The following is a 15,597-nucleotide window of genomic DNA, read 5'->3' as shown; positions in this document are numbered from 1 at the left end:
GTGCTGCACCGGGCGGCGGCGGCGGGGGGGGTGCCGGGCGGCGGGCGCGTCGCGGCGGGTGCTGCCCGCGGAGCTGCCGCCGCAGCCGCCTCCGGGGCGGGGGGGGGGGGGGGGGGTGGGCAGGGCGGCGACAGGCCGGCCCGCTGCCCGCCTACCATGGGTACCGGGGAGTCCCGGCTGCGGCGGGCCCGGCGGATCCTGGCGGAGGAAATGGCCTCGCAGGTGGCAGCGGTTGCATCGGCGCCCCGGGTCGCCCGCCGGGCGGGAGGGGACGGGGGCCTCCATCCTGCGACCGGGCATCTGTGGCCTTCCCCTGGGTGCCGTGGGCTGCCTCCCCCGCCGAGGTGTGACACCCCAGCCGGGAGCCCCCGTGGGTGCCCAGATGTCCCCACTTCCACGGTGCCACCCATCCCGTCTCTCGGCACGAGCCACCCAGCCCTCCGAGTTGTCATGGCATCCCGCAGCTCTGGGAGAGCCACCCCGTAGCACCGATGCATTGCATCCCCATCCCTGCCTAGCTCTCCCAGGGGATGCTGCAGCCTCGGGCATCCCTGCATCCGTCCCATGCGCCCGGCACCTGGCTGGACGCTCGCCTCCTTGCCAGGCTGGGAGCTGAAGCCAGCAGCATCTACGCAGGCACGCAGCCTTATCAGCGCCTGGCAGACCCCGGGGGGAGTGGCGGGCCGTCCCCTTAGACGCTCTCCCCTCCCGGGACACAGGATGAGTTCTCAGGCTGGATTCGGGGCCACAGGGCAGCAGCTTTTATCTGGCTGGTGATAGGTGTGCGGTGGGGAGGAGGTCTGGCCGCCAGCCCTGCGCCTCCCACCTCTGAGAGGTCCCCGTGCCACACGAGGAGAGGGGCTTGTTGTCCTTCCCTCGCAGTGACAGCTCCACTCCCCTTGGAAATGCAGCTGCTCTTGGGGAGGGGTTGGGCCGTGGGACGCGGTATCTGCTGGCAGCAGCCTGCCTGCGCTGGAGGGGCTGTGGCCGGGGCTGGGGGCTCGCCCCGCATCCCCTGGCCTCCAGCCCTTTATCGCCGCAGCCCATACTTCCTCCCCATGGCTTCAGGGCCTTGTGCCCCTCTGCTGATCGCTCCATACCCACAGTGGCCTGGGTGCAGGCCCTGGGGTGCTTGGCCGGTGGTTGGTGACCCTTGGTGGGGGTTGGGGGTCCTTCCCCAGCCAGCAAGGGTACTGAGTGCTGTGCTGCTGTGGGATCTGCAAACACCAGTGCTGTTGCACGGACAAGCAAACGGTGTTTTGCAAGAGCGACTGGCCCTCTCATTGAGGTCAGGCCCCAGTGCTCCCCTGGGGCCTCCAGCAGCCCCAGGCTGAGGCAGGGGTAAGGGCAGGGGAGGCAGCTGCCCGTGCCCTGTCCGGCAGCACCTGGCACTTGGCAGAGCCCAGCGGCTCAGCCCCCCTGCGCCGCACGTGCATGCGATGCACCGGGGCAGAAGGCAATCGTTTCCCATCTGTGTCCTGCGCGGCAGCTGAGCCCTGAGCTGGCCCCGCTCAGCGCCCAGTCCCGGCGCTGCCGTGTGCCGCAGCCACTTCAGCTCCAGCTCTCACTTGGGGAGAGCTCGCAGGGCCCCCGCTCCTGCTCACAGCCCCCAACGCCCACCCGCTGGGAGGCCAGCAACCAGCTGCCCGCAAGGTCGTCTGTCCACACTGGGTAAATCTTTAACTGGTTCTTGGGAAACACCTGGGAGCCACCGCTCGTTTGGGTGCCAGGGGGTTCGGAGACGCCGGAGGGGGTGGGAGCCAGCGGGAAGAGACCCCGCTGCCAGCCCACCCGGCCCCGGGCCCTGCATCCTCCACCAGCCTCGCTCCTGTGTGCCCTACGGGCAGGTACGAGGGAGTGACCTGCCTGGCATAGCCTGGTTCCTGAAGGGAGGGGGAAGCCCAGGGTGGGGATGTGCCCACCCCACCAGTCACGTCTCTCTTGGCATCTCTCCCCTCTGCCCAGCTTGCTCTGACGGTGGATTGAAGTGCACAGGTGCTGGTGCCACAGCCAGTGCGACGGAGAGTGGGCAGGCGAGGGACCCTGCGGTGGGCAGCTGGCACCGCACTCCAGCCTCCAGGGATGGCCGATAAGTGCAGCGAGGGGCTGCTGGTAAGTGCTGGGGCGCGGGGAGCGGGCTGGCGTGGGCACCTGCTGCGGGGACCTGCAGCACCTGGTGCAGGGAGCAGGACACCAGGGCTCCTGTAAAGCTGGGGCCCCCCCGGGACCCCTTGTCGGGGTTGTGCCACCCTGGTGCTCCCCCAGCATGATGCCCATGGGACAGACACTGGCCACCACTCACCCCGAGACTGCTGCCTGCGAGGCTCGCCGGGTGTGGTGTCTCGCCGTGCCTAGAGATGCTATCGCCCGTCTCAGGCGCGCTGCCTGGCCTTATCGCCCACCCCAGCTCTCTGGGTGGGCAGCAAAGGCGGCAAAGCCCTGGCCTGGCGGCTCCTCTGCTTGCTCTCAGTAAAGGGCGCAGGTGCCCCTCCATGCCGGATGCCCCCGGAGGGCATGGTGTGGAGCTGCTTCCCCTCTGCCTCTGCCTGGCAGGCTTTCCCAGACTGGGATAGTTTGGATGGTGCGCAGGCAGAGCCGGGTGTTCCCAAGCACCGGTGCCATGCCCGACCCTCCATCCTTGCAAGCGGTGTGTTGTGGGTTGCTGTGCTCTGCCCTGTGCTCGCCTGCCCTGGGGAGGGCTGCGGTGCCCTGAGTGGATGTGGGATGTGCCTGGTGTGTGTTCTCCTTGGAGGGCTGTGATGGCTCTGTGCTTGTGGCAGCTCTGCCGTGCAGCAAGTGGTTTGGGAGCCCCGAGCTTGGCTTCCCATGCCGGCCTGCTGTGCTGTGCCTGGCAGGTGAGCCCAGGCTGGACTTGGCTCTTCCCTTTTTCCCGATGGATGGGAGCTGAATGCGTGGGGCTGACATGATTGCTGGACCCTCCCCTTCCCGGGGGGCTTCCCGAAATAGCTGCACGCTCCAGCCAGAGGGCCTAGAGCCAGGACTTCCTGGGAAGCCGAGAGCCAGAGGAGCAGCGTGTCCAGCAGGCGATTCCAGCATGCGCGCAGCTCCTCCGCTTGTGTGTCCCAGCGTGGCCCCACTGGCTGTGCCTGCAGTGGGGAACCTAGCACCCGTCCTGCCCGCCGTGGGCAGCATGGAGGGGTCAGGTTGGCTGGTGGGTTGGGAAGGCAGGTTTCTCAGGAGAAGCCCTTGGTAGGGAACGGGGACATATCCAGGCTCAATCAGGGGTCTGTCACGGGGATGTGCTGCTGCATGTGCGGGGCGCTTGCCATGGCTCTGTGCTGCCGCTGCATCCTTGCCCTAGCTGGAGCAGCTGGCATTGTCACAGGGCGAGGACCAAGCCTGGCACCTGCGGCAGGGAGCCAGGCATAAGAGTGCCCACCTTGTCCCGGTCAATATTTAACTCACTTCTTGGAAGTACCTGACCAGCCACGTGGGGGCCAGAACGTGTGGAGAGGTGGGGATGGGTGGGGGACCATGGGGTCTGGCACATGCTGTGATGGCCACCCTGACTCGCAGCCCTCTGCCCGGGGCTCCCCTGTTTGCAGGGCTGAGAGGACACCCATGCACAGGGGTACTGGTGCAGGGGCTGCAGGAGGAAAGTCCCCGTGAGAGCATCCCTGCTCCAGGAGCATCGCCGCTCCGGGAGCATCCCAGCGCCACACCAGGTATGGGAGCCTCGGGAGGAGCTGCAGCAGGAGGGGCGCTGACTGCTAAGCTGCCTGGGTCACTGGGGAAGGGAGCTAATCTCCTTGGCCTGCATCCAGGGCCCTGCCAGTAGCCTGGTAAAAGCACTGTCCCTGCCTGTCCTCTCAGCCCTGCCTGCAGGTGCAGAGCGTGCTGCCACAGCCCCTACTCTGGCTGGGGTCCCACCGCACAGCCAGTGCGTATGCAGCCCCAGGACTGGGTGGGTTTGCGGGGAGGGACAGGGGTGATGGAGACAGCAGGTGGGCGATGTGCAGTTGTGCCTCAGTTTCCCCATGTGTGAGCTAGGGCCTGCGCCCTCCCGCCGGTCCTGGGGTGATGAGTGTGCCATGTCTTGCTTTTGCAAGGCTCTGCATTTTGTGGATGCCCATGGGAAGCTCTGCATGCTCACTCCAAAATCACAGGCAGGAGGGCAGGCAATGCCCTCCCACCCCTCCCAAACCCTGCAGAGGCCGTGGTGGCAGGTGTCCAACGGGGAGCTGGGGTGCAGGGCAGCTCCAGGGGCTGGATCAGTCCCTGTGTGGCTGGGCAGGGGAGTCCCCATGGGGCCACAGGGGAGCAGGGAGGGTCTGACAGCCTCTCCCTCCCCAGCCTTTAAGGACATTTTGTTTTGTCCTCCTCAGGGCACTTTTGTCAGGCTCCAGCAGTGCCAGCAGCTCCTGACTCCCAGGGCTGCCTTGCTGGCATGGCTGGGCAGCCTTTGGCCGTGGGGTGCCCGCCTCAGGTGGGCTCCTGCCATTGCCCCAGCCCATCCCGCGTGGACACTGGGGTGCTGCTCCCACCGCGGTGCCGGGGTTAAGGGCTGGGGGAGCCCTGCCTGTCCCAGACACCCCCAGTGGTGTGGTGCCGTCGGCCAGTGGCCGCAGGCGGGGGGGCCAGCAGAGCTGCGGAAGTGGCTCTTGGCTGCGGGAGCCCTTCCTGGAATACCAAGGGGCAGCAATGGGGGGGCTGGCGGGGGATTTTTCTGCCTGAACGCCCCAGGAGAATCGTGTCTGCCCCGGGAGAATGGGGCTGGAGAAAGGCAGCCCTGGTGGGAAGCGTCCGGCTAGGGGATGGTGGCACCAGGGCAGGTCCCTGGGCATCGTCCCTGCCCCAGGCACCCTGCAGCCCTGCTCAGGGACAGGGTGATGGGGGCTGGAAGGACCTATGGCCATCTCCAATGCGCCCATCATCCCTGCCTCTCTACTTCAGCCCCAGCACCACCAGCCAGCCAGGGTGGGGACTGGGGTGTCAGGGGAGGTGAGGGTCCCGCTGCGGGCCCTTCGTTTCCGGCAGTGTGTCCCCGTGGGGCTGGCAGTCCCCTCTGCCAGCTGGCCGGCCTGCCAGGGGAGCAGCCCTGCGCTCCCGTGGGCTGGCGCAGGGCCCAGCATCCCTGGGACAGGGTGGTGGGTCCCACTGTGCTCAGGCTGCTGTGGCAGCACGGGGGACAGTTTGCCCGGGGCCGGATGTCTGGCGATGGCACGCAAGTGGCCCAGGCAAGGCGGTGCAGCTGAACCAGGGCATGGAGGGATGCCTATGTAGGCACATTGTGGGGTGTCGGGGCGTGGGAGGTGCCTGGCTGTATGTGGGGCAGGGATGGATGCGTGAGCTGGGAGGACTGGGCTGGGGTCGCTGAGGCTGGCACGGCGTGGGGTGGCTCTGGGCTTGCACGTGTCCTGGGGGGCACAGTCGGGTGCTGCTATCCCATGGATGGGACATGTCCCAAGCTACCAGGTGGCTGGTGCAGGAGGGGACAGGGACAGACGCAGGGTGCTGGCGCACGGGGGGCCGAGTGCTTGCCCCGCACACACGTGTGCCATTCACGTGTGTGCCTGCGGCCGCCACTGCCCAGACCCCAGATGGTTGCCCAAAAGCGCTGGCTCATCCCCCCCACCCTCGGCGCGCCATCACGCCTCGCTGGCGCCTTGGCCACGCTCCCCAGCCGGGGCGCAGGGCTGGGAGCAGCTGGAGCACCCCGAGCCTGGCTGGGGGGCACCCCACACCCGCTCTCCCATGGGACGCAGCACCTTACCGGGGTCCAACCCCACACTGGCAAGGGGGCGAGTGGAGAGGCTGCAGGGTGGCTGGGTGGCAGGAGGGTGGTGGCAGAGCCCTCCTGCCAGCCAGATGGTTGCCCGTGGGGCAGTGACCTTGTGAGGGTTGCCATGGAGACCCCATGATGTCACCAGCAGTATGACGTCAGAGTGAAGTAATGTGGCACCAGGCTGGGGATGTGCCAGCAGGCAGGCTTGTCCCCACACCCCTGTCCCCCAGCGGGGCCATGCCCAGTCCCCACATCCCTCGAGCACCAGGGGTTGGGCATGGGGGGCCAGGCAGCTGCCTGGGTGACGGGCATAGGAGCAGGAACGTGTGTGTGGGGCTGAGGCGTGGGAACGGGGGGCACCAAGGGGATGCAGCCCTCTGCCACAGTCCAAATGCACGTCGTCACCCTGGCCAGACAGGCAGCGGTGCCCGCAGGGAGGGCAGCGTTGCCTACCGGAGCATGCAGGGCTGTGAGCAGCTGGACCCCGCTAATGAGGCCTCATTAAGCAGAACGGGGCTCAGCCCGCTGTGCAGCCTGCCCTGCCTGCGCCTGCTGGGGGGGGATGCCTGACTTGGGGGGGGGGGAAACTGAGGCATGGGTCTTCCCTGTGGCATGGGGCAGGCAGGGATGGTGCTGGGGCGGGCGGTGTGGTGGGGTGCCAGTGCCATGGCGGGGCGGGCGGCGAGGGGCTGAGCCTGGCCGGGAGGCGAGCAGGGAGTGGTGCCAAGCGCTGGAGTCGGTGGGCGGGTGGAGGCGGGCGGGCGGCTGCTGCGCCGGAGCCCGAGGTGCCAATGAAGCTGGGGACTCGCCGAGCCGGCCAGCCTGGCCCCCTGGATGGTGGCCACAGGCAGCCAGGCCCCCCCCGGTCCCCTCAGCAGGTCAGTGGGGAGGTGAGAGCAGGGTTTGGGGGTCAGAGCGGGGGGCTGGGCGGGATGGCAGCTGTGCCAGCACCATACCCCCACTGCCATGGCTCTCCAAGCCCCTTTGTGCTGGCTCTGCAGCGATGGCTCTGCGGGACTGAGGCACAGCTGCAGCTCTGTGCCATGGGATGCTGGGGAGGCACCCCCCAAGCTCCACAGCCAGGGACGTGGGGTGCCCTGGGGAGGGAGGGCATAGTGTGGCACCAAGCCCCTCCATGGCCTCAGCTGTGTTGGGAGCAAGAGATTGCCTGACTGTTGTGTATTTATTAACTCTGTAACCTACTGATTGCAAGAGGGGTGTGCAGCACCCCTTTGCCTTGCTCAGTGCAGAGTCTAGCTAAGACCCCCCCTTCTACCCCTCCATTTCATGGTCATCAGCAACCAACGTCAAAGTTTGCCCTAGCCCCCCATGGCACCCCAGGGCTGGGGCTGGTGCTGCTGCAGGTCGCTGGCAGAGCTCGCTCAGGGCTGTCAGTGGGGCTGGGCAGTCTCCCCACATTGGGGGTGGTCAGGGCTGTGTAGCACTGCAGAGGGGTCCTGTGATTTGGACATCCCCCTCAGCATTGCATCACCCTGGCCCTGGGAGTGCCCCCCTTGCCTGTGCCCATCCTGGCACTTACGGCTGATGCTGCCACTGCCCATGCCATGCACACAGGGCTGGGCACCACAGGGGGAGGGCAGGGACGGCTGGGATGTGCCAGTGGGGCTGGCAGAGCTGGGATGGGCAGGCTGGGAGGGCACGGCAGCCTCTGGCACAGGGCTGGCACTTCTGGGATCGTCACCCCATGTGCCAGGGGCAGGGAGCGTGGGAGCTGATTACAGAGGCTACACCCAACTGCAGCACCCAGGAGCCGTGGCCAGATGGTGAAGGCACCTGGGACACCCCTCTTCAAGTCACCCTATCCCTCCATCCCCAGGGACCCCCACCCGAGGCTGGGATTCCCCTGCCCAAGGCATCCTGCACCCCACTTCCCTGCCCTGGAAGACAGCAAACAATGTAATTAGCATCTGTTTATACCTTCCGGCAGCCCCTGCCTCACCCGGCGGTGACTGCATCACCATCTCCATGGTGAAGAGCAATGACATCAAGCTGATGACATCAGGGGCTGGTATCCTGCATTGGCATTGCAGGAGCAGCCCTGGCACCCCATTAGGAGGCTGGGGAAGGAATTGCGGGTCTCTCACTGTTTCACGGGGGGCTGGATAAGGCCGATGCCCCATGGAGTGCTTCTGCCGAGCTGAAATACTTCCATGGGGGCAGTTTGCTTGAGGAAAAAGGGGGGGGGAACGACGACCACATTGGCGATGCCTCCCATGGGGATATCCCCTCCCAGTATCGACCCCACTTCTACCATGAGCTTCCCAGCCATAAATCAGGGCTCCTTCGGAAAGTGGGGGGCATCCGGGCACCCCAGCCAAGCTGTCATTGTGCAAGGCGATGCTGCTTAGCATGAGAAAGGCTCCGATGCCAGGTGGTGTGATGGATGATGCCTGCTCTGCTGGGCTGAGGAATCTTTGGACATGTGGCACAGGGCAGGGGCGGGGGGAGCAGGGTCCCTGGGGAAGGGGGAGGAAAGATGCCCCAGGGACATCCCCAAAGGGGACGTTTGGGGGTGCCCGGGGCACCCTTCCTCCCCCTCGATGCTTGCACCCAAGCCAGGCATCTTTTGGGGCTGCATGGGAGCACATGCATGGAAAATTTGGGGAGTGGGATAAGGATCCCCCCCATAGAGGGTGCATCCTTGCTGGGGGGCAGCTCCCTCTTTACAGCCCAGCTCTGTCCCACCCCCACAGTGGGGAGAGGGGGACGTGTCTCATCTTCCCAAATGCCTGGGTTCTCTGTGTCCCCCCCTCTTTTACCATGTGGGGTTGGGAGGGCAGTTAATGAGTGTAAAGGACGGGGCAACCTTCCCAGATTTGGGGGGGGGGGGTTGTAGCAAGCTGAGGGGTGAGCATGCAAGCGTGTGCGCACGTGCGCATGCTTGTGCATGCACGGGCACACATGTGGCTGCCCCCTTATTGGGGACAAGCATGCCGAAGCCCCTGCACTGCAGGAAAGGGCCGGGGGTGGAGGGGGCAGCAGAGGTCTGGTGCTCTTGTTACACTGGTGCCAGGCAGCTCAGAGCTGGGGTCCCCCATCGGGCATACGGGTAAAGCCATGCCCGGGTCATCTGAGCAGAGGGGTGGCCTTCTGGCTTTGGGACAGGGATGAGGTCCCCTTTCGGCACTGGGGCTCCAGACTGAGCTGGGGCCACCCAGTGTCATCCCTTCCCCCCCAGACCCTTTGCCAGGGAGGCTGATGTGTTGTGTGTCCCCCCCCCACTGCCTGTGCTGCTCATTAGGAGCCTTGTTAGTGCGAGCAGCTTAATCAGCGTCTTCCCGATTGGATCAGCCCACTCAAGCGGGCAGTGTGCCTGAGCATGAGGACAGTGCTAGCACCCCCCCCCACCCCCCCTTCGGACCCCTTGGCCCTGCTCCTGCTCAGCACCCCACAATAAGAGCCTCCCCCGGGAGGACTCCCCCAGCACCTGCAGTTGCTGTGAGCTGGTTTCTGATAGAGCCTTTGCCCATGGGGTCTGGTGTGGGCACCCCGGTGCCCTGGCTGGGCACGGCTGGCATATCGTCCCTATAGCCCTGCCCAAAGTGCCCACTGATCCCCCATCACCTCTCTCCCCCAGCCCTGCGCCTCGGCAGCCCCCCTGTGGCCCCCGGCGCGTGCAGGCCCCGCTTGCAGCAGATGGCTTTGTTTGGCAGCGCAGTGCCGGAGTCACCGGGCATCACGTCCCGGCTGTGCCGGCCCTAATCGAATGATACGGTTAGGTGCACCGCGCCTGCTGCCCGCGCCCCACTGGCGTGAGCAGATCCGAAGCGACGGCTCCCATTTGTGGCCCGCTCACTGCCCACGTCAGCCATCGTGGGGGGGTACATGGGGTGGGAGGGGGGGGGTGTAGTGGGGGCACCCCATGCTGCTTCCATAGGGTCATGGGTGCTGTGGGGCCATGGACTGACCAGCACCCTCATCCCATGCACCCATTCTCTGCCCTCAGGTGAGGATGGGCAGGCTCAGGGCACCCGCGGCACCCCAAAATGCCATCTGCCCTCAGCCCAACCTGCTGGAGCTCAGCAGCATCTGGGCAGGATATTAGTGTGAGCCTGGGTCCATGCTGGGACGGAGCCATGGGGTGATGGGTGCCATCTCCGTCGGGGGTGACGGGCACCCATCCCTGTTGTTGTTGTTGCCGGTGTGAGCTTGCATTGTGTGTCAGCCTGCACAAAGCGCCCTTTTTTCCCCTGTCCAGCTCCGCCCCTCCAGGTCCGCTGCAGTGAGGGATGGCTGGATGCTGGGGCTGTCCCCAGGAGACCTACCTGCACGGGACCCCCCACACCCCCCCACCTCCCCGCTGCCCCAAGCATGGTGCCCTCGCAGGGCGCTGAGCCGGCAGCAGGACCCCAGCTGTGGCAGGGTGCCTTTTCGGGGGGGCACCCCCCCCCACCCCCCCCGCTCTAATCATTGCACCCCACTCCCCACTGAGGGGGGACCCTGCTTCACCCCGGGGGTCCCACCATTCCCCCCCAGGCATGGGCAGTGGCCACCCAGCGGGGCCTCTCTTGCTGGGCGCGGGGAGGGGGGGCTCGGGAACAGAGGCCCCTTTGTGCTCGGGCCCCCGGACCTGCTTTGTATGAGTTGCAGGCTCTTCCTTCGCTGCAGCCGGACGTCGGGCAGAGCTATTCATCGGGGGGGGGGGGGGCGGTTCTCCACCGCTGCCCTCCCCCCTCCTTGGCACTGCCTGTGCGTGGCAAGGCGGCGGGGCGAGGGGGGCTGGCATGGGGGAGGGATGGGGCAGGATGTGGGGGACCACCCGACCCCGCTTGGCGGCCATCCCCCCTCCGATGGGGCCGGCAGGGGGGTCTCCGGTTGACGCGCCCCACGGCATCTCTCCGCAGAACGGCGCCGTGCCGGGGGAGCGTGGCAAGCAGGACAAAAACGTCAAGCGTGGCAACTGGGGCAACCAGATCGAGTTTGTGCTGACCAGCGTGGGCTACGCCGTGGGGCTGGGCAACGTCTGGCGTTTCCCGTACCTCTGCTACCGCAATGGGGGAGGTGGGTGTCGGGGAGCTGGGGGAGTGGGGTGCCCTGGGGCAGGGATGGGGACGTGCACCCGGGCCCATGCAGTGCTTGCCAGCCCCAGGTGCAGGGAGAGGGTGCACGGCCGTGCCCAGGGTCCTTGCCCACTCTCACCCTCTGGTTCTTGCCTGCCAGGTGCCTTTATGTTCCCCTACTTCATCATGCTGGTGTTTTGCGGCATCCCACTCTTCTTCATGGAGCTCTCCTTTGGGCAGTTCGCCAGCCAGGGCTGCCTTGGCGTCTGGAGGGTCAGCCCCATGTTCAAAGGTAAGGGGCTGCCCGTCCCCCACCACCACACGCTGGTACAGGGCGCCCACTGGCACAGCCCCCAACACGTGGTACATCCCTCCACACACCCTGTGTGTCCCCTGCACGCACACCTCTGGGAAGTTGCACGCGTGCCTTGCACATGCACCACTGCCTGCATTGCAGGGGTCCCCTGTGCACCAGGCTGTACTGCCTTGCACACCCCAGCCCTGCACTGGCATCCATTGCAGGCATTACACACACATCCCTGCACACGCCACACGTGTCCCCCACGCATCACCATTGCAGAGGCCACTCAGGTCCCCTGAACATGCTGTGGATGCCCATGGCCCTGCCAGCTGTGGGCACACTCCTGCAGTCCTCTCCCTGCCCCATGGGCAGTGGGTGCTGTGCCCATGCGTATGGGTGCTGGCCGTGCTCAGAGCTTGCTCTGCCGCAACTGGACCCTGCTCTAGGTGCACCTCCTGGCACACCACCATGCTCCTGTGCTGCTGGTTCCCCTGGCACATGCCTGCACACTGCCTGCTGGGTGACGCGCCCACACATTACCTTTGAGTGCAGGCAGCCCATGCACATGCTCCTACGTGCTCTGCACTGTGGCTTGCACAGCCTGGGTCCATGTCCCCGTGCTTGTGTGGCCTCTGTCACCTGCCACCAGGTAGCTGCAGCCCTAAAGTCATGGTGGCCACGTAAGGAGAGGCCCCCACCCAGTCGTTGTCCAAGAAGGTCTCTAACCCCCAAGGGTTTGCCTGCAGCCTTGCAGGCCATGCACCTTGTGTTTGTTGCCATGCATCCCAGGGGGACCCTCAGCACCATGGGGCTTGCTCAGAGGTAGAGGACCCCATGCATGATGGTGGGCTGAGTTGTGCGGCGCTCCCCACCCCAGTGCCACAGCTGGGCCCCAAGTGGCAGCATGGCTGCAAGGCTGCCAACAGTGACACATGCTGCCCGTCCCCCCCCCCACCCCCCATGCCACAACCCCCATGCTGTGTGCCGTACCCGCACCATGCTGCACCATGCCGCTCACCCCTCCCCGGTGCTGTTCCCAGGCGTGGGCTACGGGATGATGGTGGTGTCCACGTACATCGGGATCTACTACAACGTGGTGATCTGTATTGCCTTCTACTACTTCTTTGTGTCCATGACGCGCGTGCTGCCCTGGACGTACTGCAGCAACGCCTGGAACACACCCGACTGCGCGGGGGTGCTGGACGGGAACCTCTCCAGCCGTGCCGCGCTCACCCTCACCCGCCTCCTCAATGCCACCCAGAAGCGCACCAGCCCCAGCGAGGAGTACTGGAGGTACCGGGACCGGGGCCAGGGGCTGCGGGAGGTGGTGGTGGTGGTGCCCCACTGACACCAGCTGCCCCCTGCGCAGGAGGTACGTGCTGGACCTGTCGGACGACATCGGGAACCTAGGCGAGGTGCGGCTGCCCCTCCTGGGCTGCCTCGGCGTCTCCTGGGTCGTCGTCTTCCTCTGCCTCATCAAGGGCGTCAAGTCCTCGGGGAAGGTACCCGCATGTTCCCCCTCTGGTCCATGCCCCCTGGGTGTGGACACGCCCGCCTAGGCACAGCCCCTCCCCTATTGGGACTGTACCTCCCACTGTGGACAAGGCCACACACCTTGTCCGTGGCCCCGTCCCCTGTCCCCAGCCCCACCCCACTGAGGTGCCACCCCACAGGTGGTGTACTTCACGGCCACCTTCCCCTACGTGGTGCTCACCATCCTCTTTGTGCGCGGCATCACGCTGGAGGGAGCCCTCACCGGCATCATGTACTACCTGACGCCCCAGTGGGACAAGATCCTCGACGCCAAGGTGCGCAGGGACGACGGGTGGCGGGTGGCCAGGGAGGGGTGGGGCTGGAGGGCACGGCATTGACCACCCCACCGCTACAGGTGTGGGGTGACGCAGCGTCGCAGATCTTCTACTCGCTGGGCTGTGCCTGGGGCGGGCTCATCACCATGGCCTCTTACAACAAGTTCCACAACAACTGCTACCGGTGAGTGCCTCACTGTGTGTCCCCCCCCAGTCCCCCTGCTGCCCCCTGGGCCTGCCACCAGCCCTGACCCCTCTTCCCGCAGGGACAGCATCATCATCAGCATCACCAACTGCGCCACCAGCGTCTACGCTGGCTTTGTCATCTTCTCCATCCTGGGCTTCATGGCCAACCACCTCGGTGTGGATGTCTCCAAGGTGGCCGACCATGGCCCAGGCCTGGCCTTCGTCGCCTACCCTGAGGCCCTCACGCTGCTCCCCATCTCGCCGCTCTGGTCCATCCTCTTCTTCTTCATGCTCATCCTCCTGGGGCTGGGCACACAGGTAGGTCATGGTGGGGAGGCATGGTGGAGCCAGCGTGTTGGGATGGGGTGACATGGTGGGGCCAAGGTGGTGACGTGCTGCCCCCTCTGCCCCACGCGCAGTTCTGCTTGCTGGAGACGCTGGTCACGGCCATCGTGGACGAGGTGGGCAATGAGTGGATCATCCGCAGGAAGACCTTCGTGACACTGGGGGTTGCTGTGGCGGGCTTCCTGCTGGGCGTCCCGCTCACCACGCAGGTAGGTGACCATGGGACTGTGGTGACAGTGCTGTTGCCATGGCGACCTTGCTGTGCTGACACCATCAGCCATGTCCACGTTGTTGCCATGACCACCCTTGCGGTGGTGACACCCAGGGCCTGGTGTTGCCATGCCAGCACTGGCGATGGTATCCAGACTAAGTGTCGCCATGCCGACCCTGGCATTGGGTGTTGCCATGCCGACCGTGGCGGTGGTATCCAGACTGTGTGTTGCCATGCCGGCCCTGGCAGCGCGGCTGTGCCGTTGCCCTGCCGACGATGGCGGTACCGCCAGGGCAGCTGTGCCAACAGGTCCCTCTCGCAGGCGGGCATCTACTGGCTCCTGCTTATGGATAACTACGCCGCCAGCTTCTCCCTGGTCGTCATCTCCTGCATCATGTGTGTGGCCATCATGTACATCTACGGTAGGTGCAACCGCCTACAGCCAATCAGTCAGCAGGGCTGCCCCAGCCAACCAGTGGGGAAGGGGGTGTGCTAACTTCTGGCCAATCAGCGGTTTGCTGCATGCTAACTGGCTGAGGAGTGCAAGGTCATTGGCCAATCAGAGTAGCCATGACCCGAGGAACCTGGTGGGTCCCACCACCCTGGGTCTGGAGCGGGTGCTGGGCAGGGGTGGGAGGGGGCTCAGGGTGCCACCGGGGCCCCAGCCCAGCCGCGCTGGCGCTGATGGCCACTCATCCCGCAGGGCACCGCAACTACTTCAAGGACATTGAGATGATGCTGGGCTTCCCGCCCCCGCTCTTCTTCCAGATCTGCTGGCGCTTCATCTCGCCCGCCATCATCTTTGTGAGCATCGCGACCATGGGGCACGGGCCATAGGAGGGGGCCCAGAGCCCCCCTGGGTCCACCTCGGGAAGGGGGTGCTGGGCTGCAGGGGCGCAGCAGGGATGGGGCAGAGTGGGGCAGTTGCCGGGTGCAGTGCAGACTGGCTGCTCCCCACTCACTGATTCTGCCTGTCCTTCCCCAGTTCATCCTGGTCTTCACAGTGATCCAGTACCGGCCCATCTCCTACAACGAGTACATCTACCCCACATGGGCCATCAGCATCGGCTTCCTCATGGCGCTCTCCTCCGTCATCTGCATACCCATCTATGCCATCTACAAAGTGTGCCGCTCTGAGGGGGACACGCTGCTGGAGGTGGGTGGCCAGGGACTAGACCCCCTTGTCCATGTCCCACCTAGGGCTACCTGCAAGGCTGTCCCCCACCCCACTGGAGCTGTTGGTACCCCGCAGCACCTGCATGCAGACAGCATCCGTGGGGCACCCCATCCCCAGGCACCCCTGGGAGCCGCTGGCATGCTGGGGGAAGCTGGGGCAGGGGAGCGTGGCGGGTGCTAACCCTGTTTCCATCCTCTCCCTCTCTCTAGCGCTTGAAAAATGCTACCAAGGCAAGCAAGGACTGGGGACCGGCGCTGGCAGAGCACCGCAGCGGGCGCTATGCCCCGGCGCTCAGCCCTTCCACCGAGTCCCATCTGGAGGTGCAGCCCCTGCAGCTGGAGAAGGGCCAGAGCGAGGCAGCGGCTGCCTCCCCCGTGCAGGGCAGCAATGGCTCAGCCCACAGCCAGGACTCCAGACTGTGACCCCCCGCCACCCCTGCACCCCCTCTAACCCCTACCGCGCGGTGACACTTTCGCACCTTCCGCTGGCGGAGCCTGGCTCCGGGCCACACCAGACCACGGGGGGCTCTCAGTGCCTGTCCCTGAGACCCCCCCCACCTCCTCGCCGGTTAACCCCCCTGTCGTCCCGTCCCGTCCCCCCCCCCGTGGCGTTCGTTAACCCTCATGTTTACGGTAACCTTTGTGCGAGACGCTGGGACAAGAGAGGAGGGGGCACAGCCTCGGGAGGGCTGGGAGCCAGAGGCACTTTGCAGGGGCCCAGCCCTGGGGGGATGCGCAGGATGGGGGTAGAGGGATGACCCCTGGCTCCACCACCCCACCCCACCCCCTCCAAGCTGAGGGGC

The 15,597-nt window shown here is 66.0% G+C and overlaps 1 protein-coding gene across 2 annotated transcripts; it reads left to right on the top strand.

The window, feature by feature from the left end:
* The first annotated feature begins 2,064 nt into the window (after window positions 1-2,064).
* SLC6A9 (solute carrier family 6 member 9) lies at window positions 2,065-15,306 on the top strand. Of its 2 annotated transcripts, none has more exons than XM_059822284.1 (13): window positions 2,065-2,112; window positions 10,612-10,768; window positions 10,928-11,059; window positions 12,109-12,361; window positions 12,438-12,570; window positions 12,742-12,876; window positions 12,957-13,060; window positions 13,143-13,380; window positions 13,482-13,616; window positions 13,941-14,040; window positions 14,322-14,422; window positions 14,604-14,774; window positions 15,005-15,306. In XM_059822284.1, the coding sequence occupies exons 1-13, from the start codon at window positions 2,083-2,085 to the stop codon at window positions 15,215-15,217; spliced, it is 1,902 nt and encodes a 633-aa protein (XP_059678267.1). In that variant the 5' UTR covers window positions 2,065-2,082; the 3' UTR covers window positions 15,218-15,306. The 2 variants fall into 2 exon arrangements, with proteins under 2 accessions (XP_059678267.1, XP_059678266.1); XM_059822283.1 differs by lacking the exon at window positions 2,065-2,112 and adding an exon at window positions 6,538-6,636.
* The last annotated feature ends 291 nt before the right edge of the window (window positions 15,307-15,597 follow it).

Source organism: Gavia stellata, chromosome 10, assembly GCF_030936135.1.
Source record: "Gavia stellata isolate bGavSte3 chromosome 10, bGavSte3.hap2, whole genome shotgun sequence".
In the NCBI taxonomy this organism is placed as follows: domain Eukaryota; kingdom Metazoa; phylum Chordata; class Aves; order Gaviiformes; family Gaviidae; genus Gavia; species Gavia stellata.
This window is presented reverse-complemented; position numbering and strand designations above follow the sequence as displayed.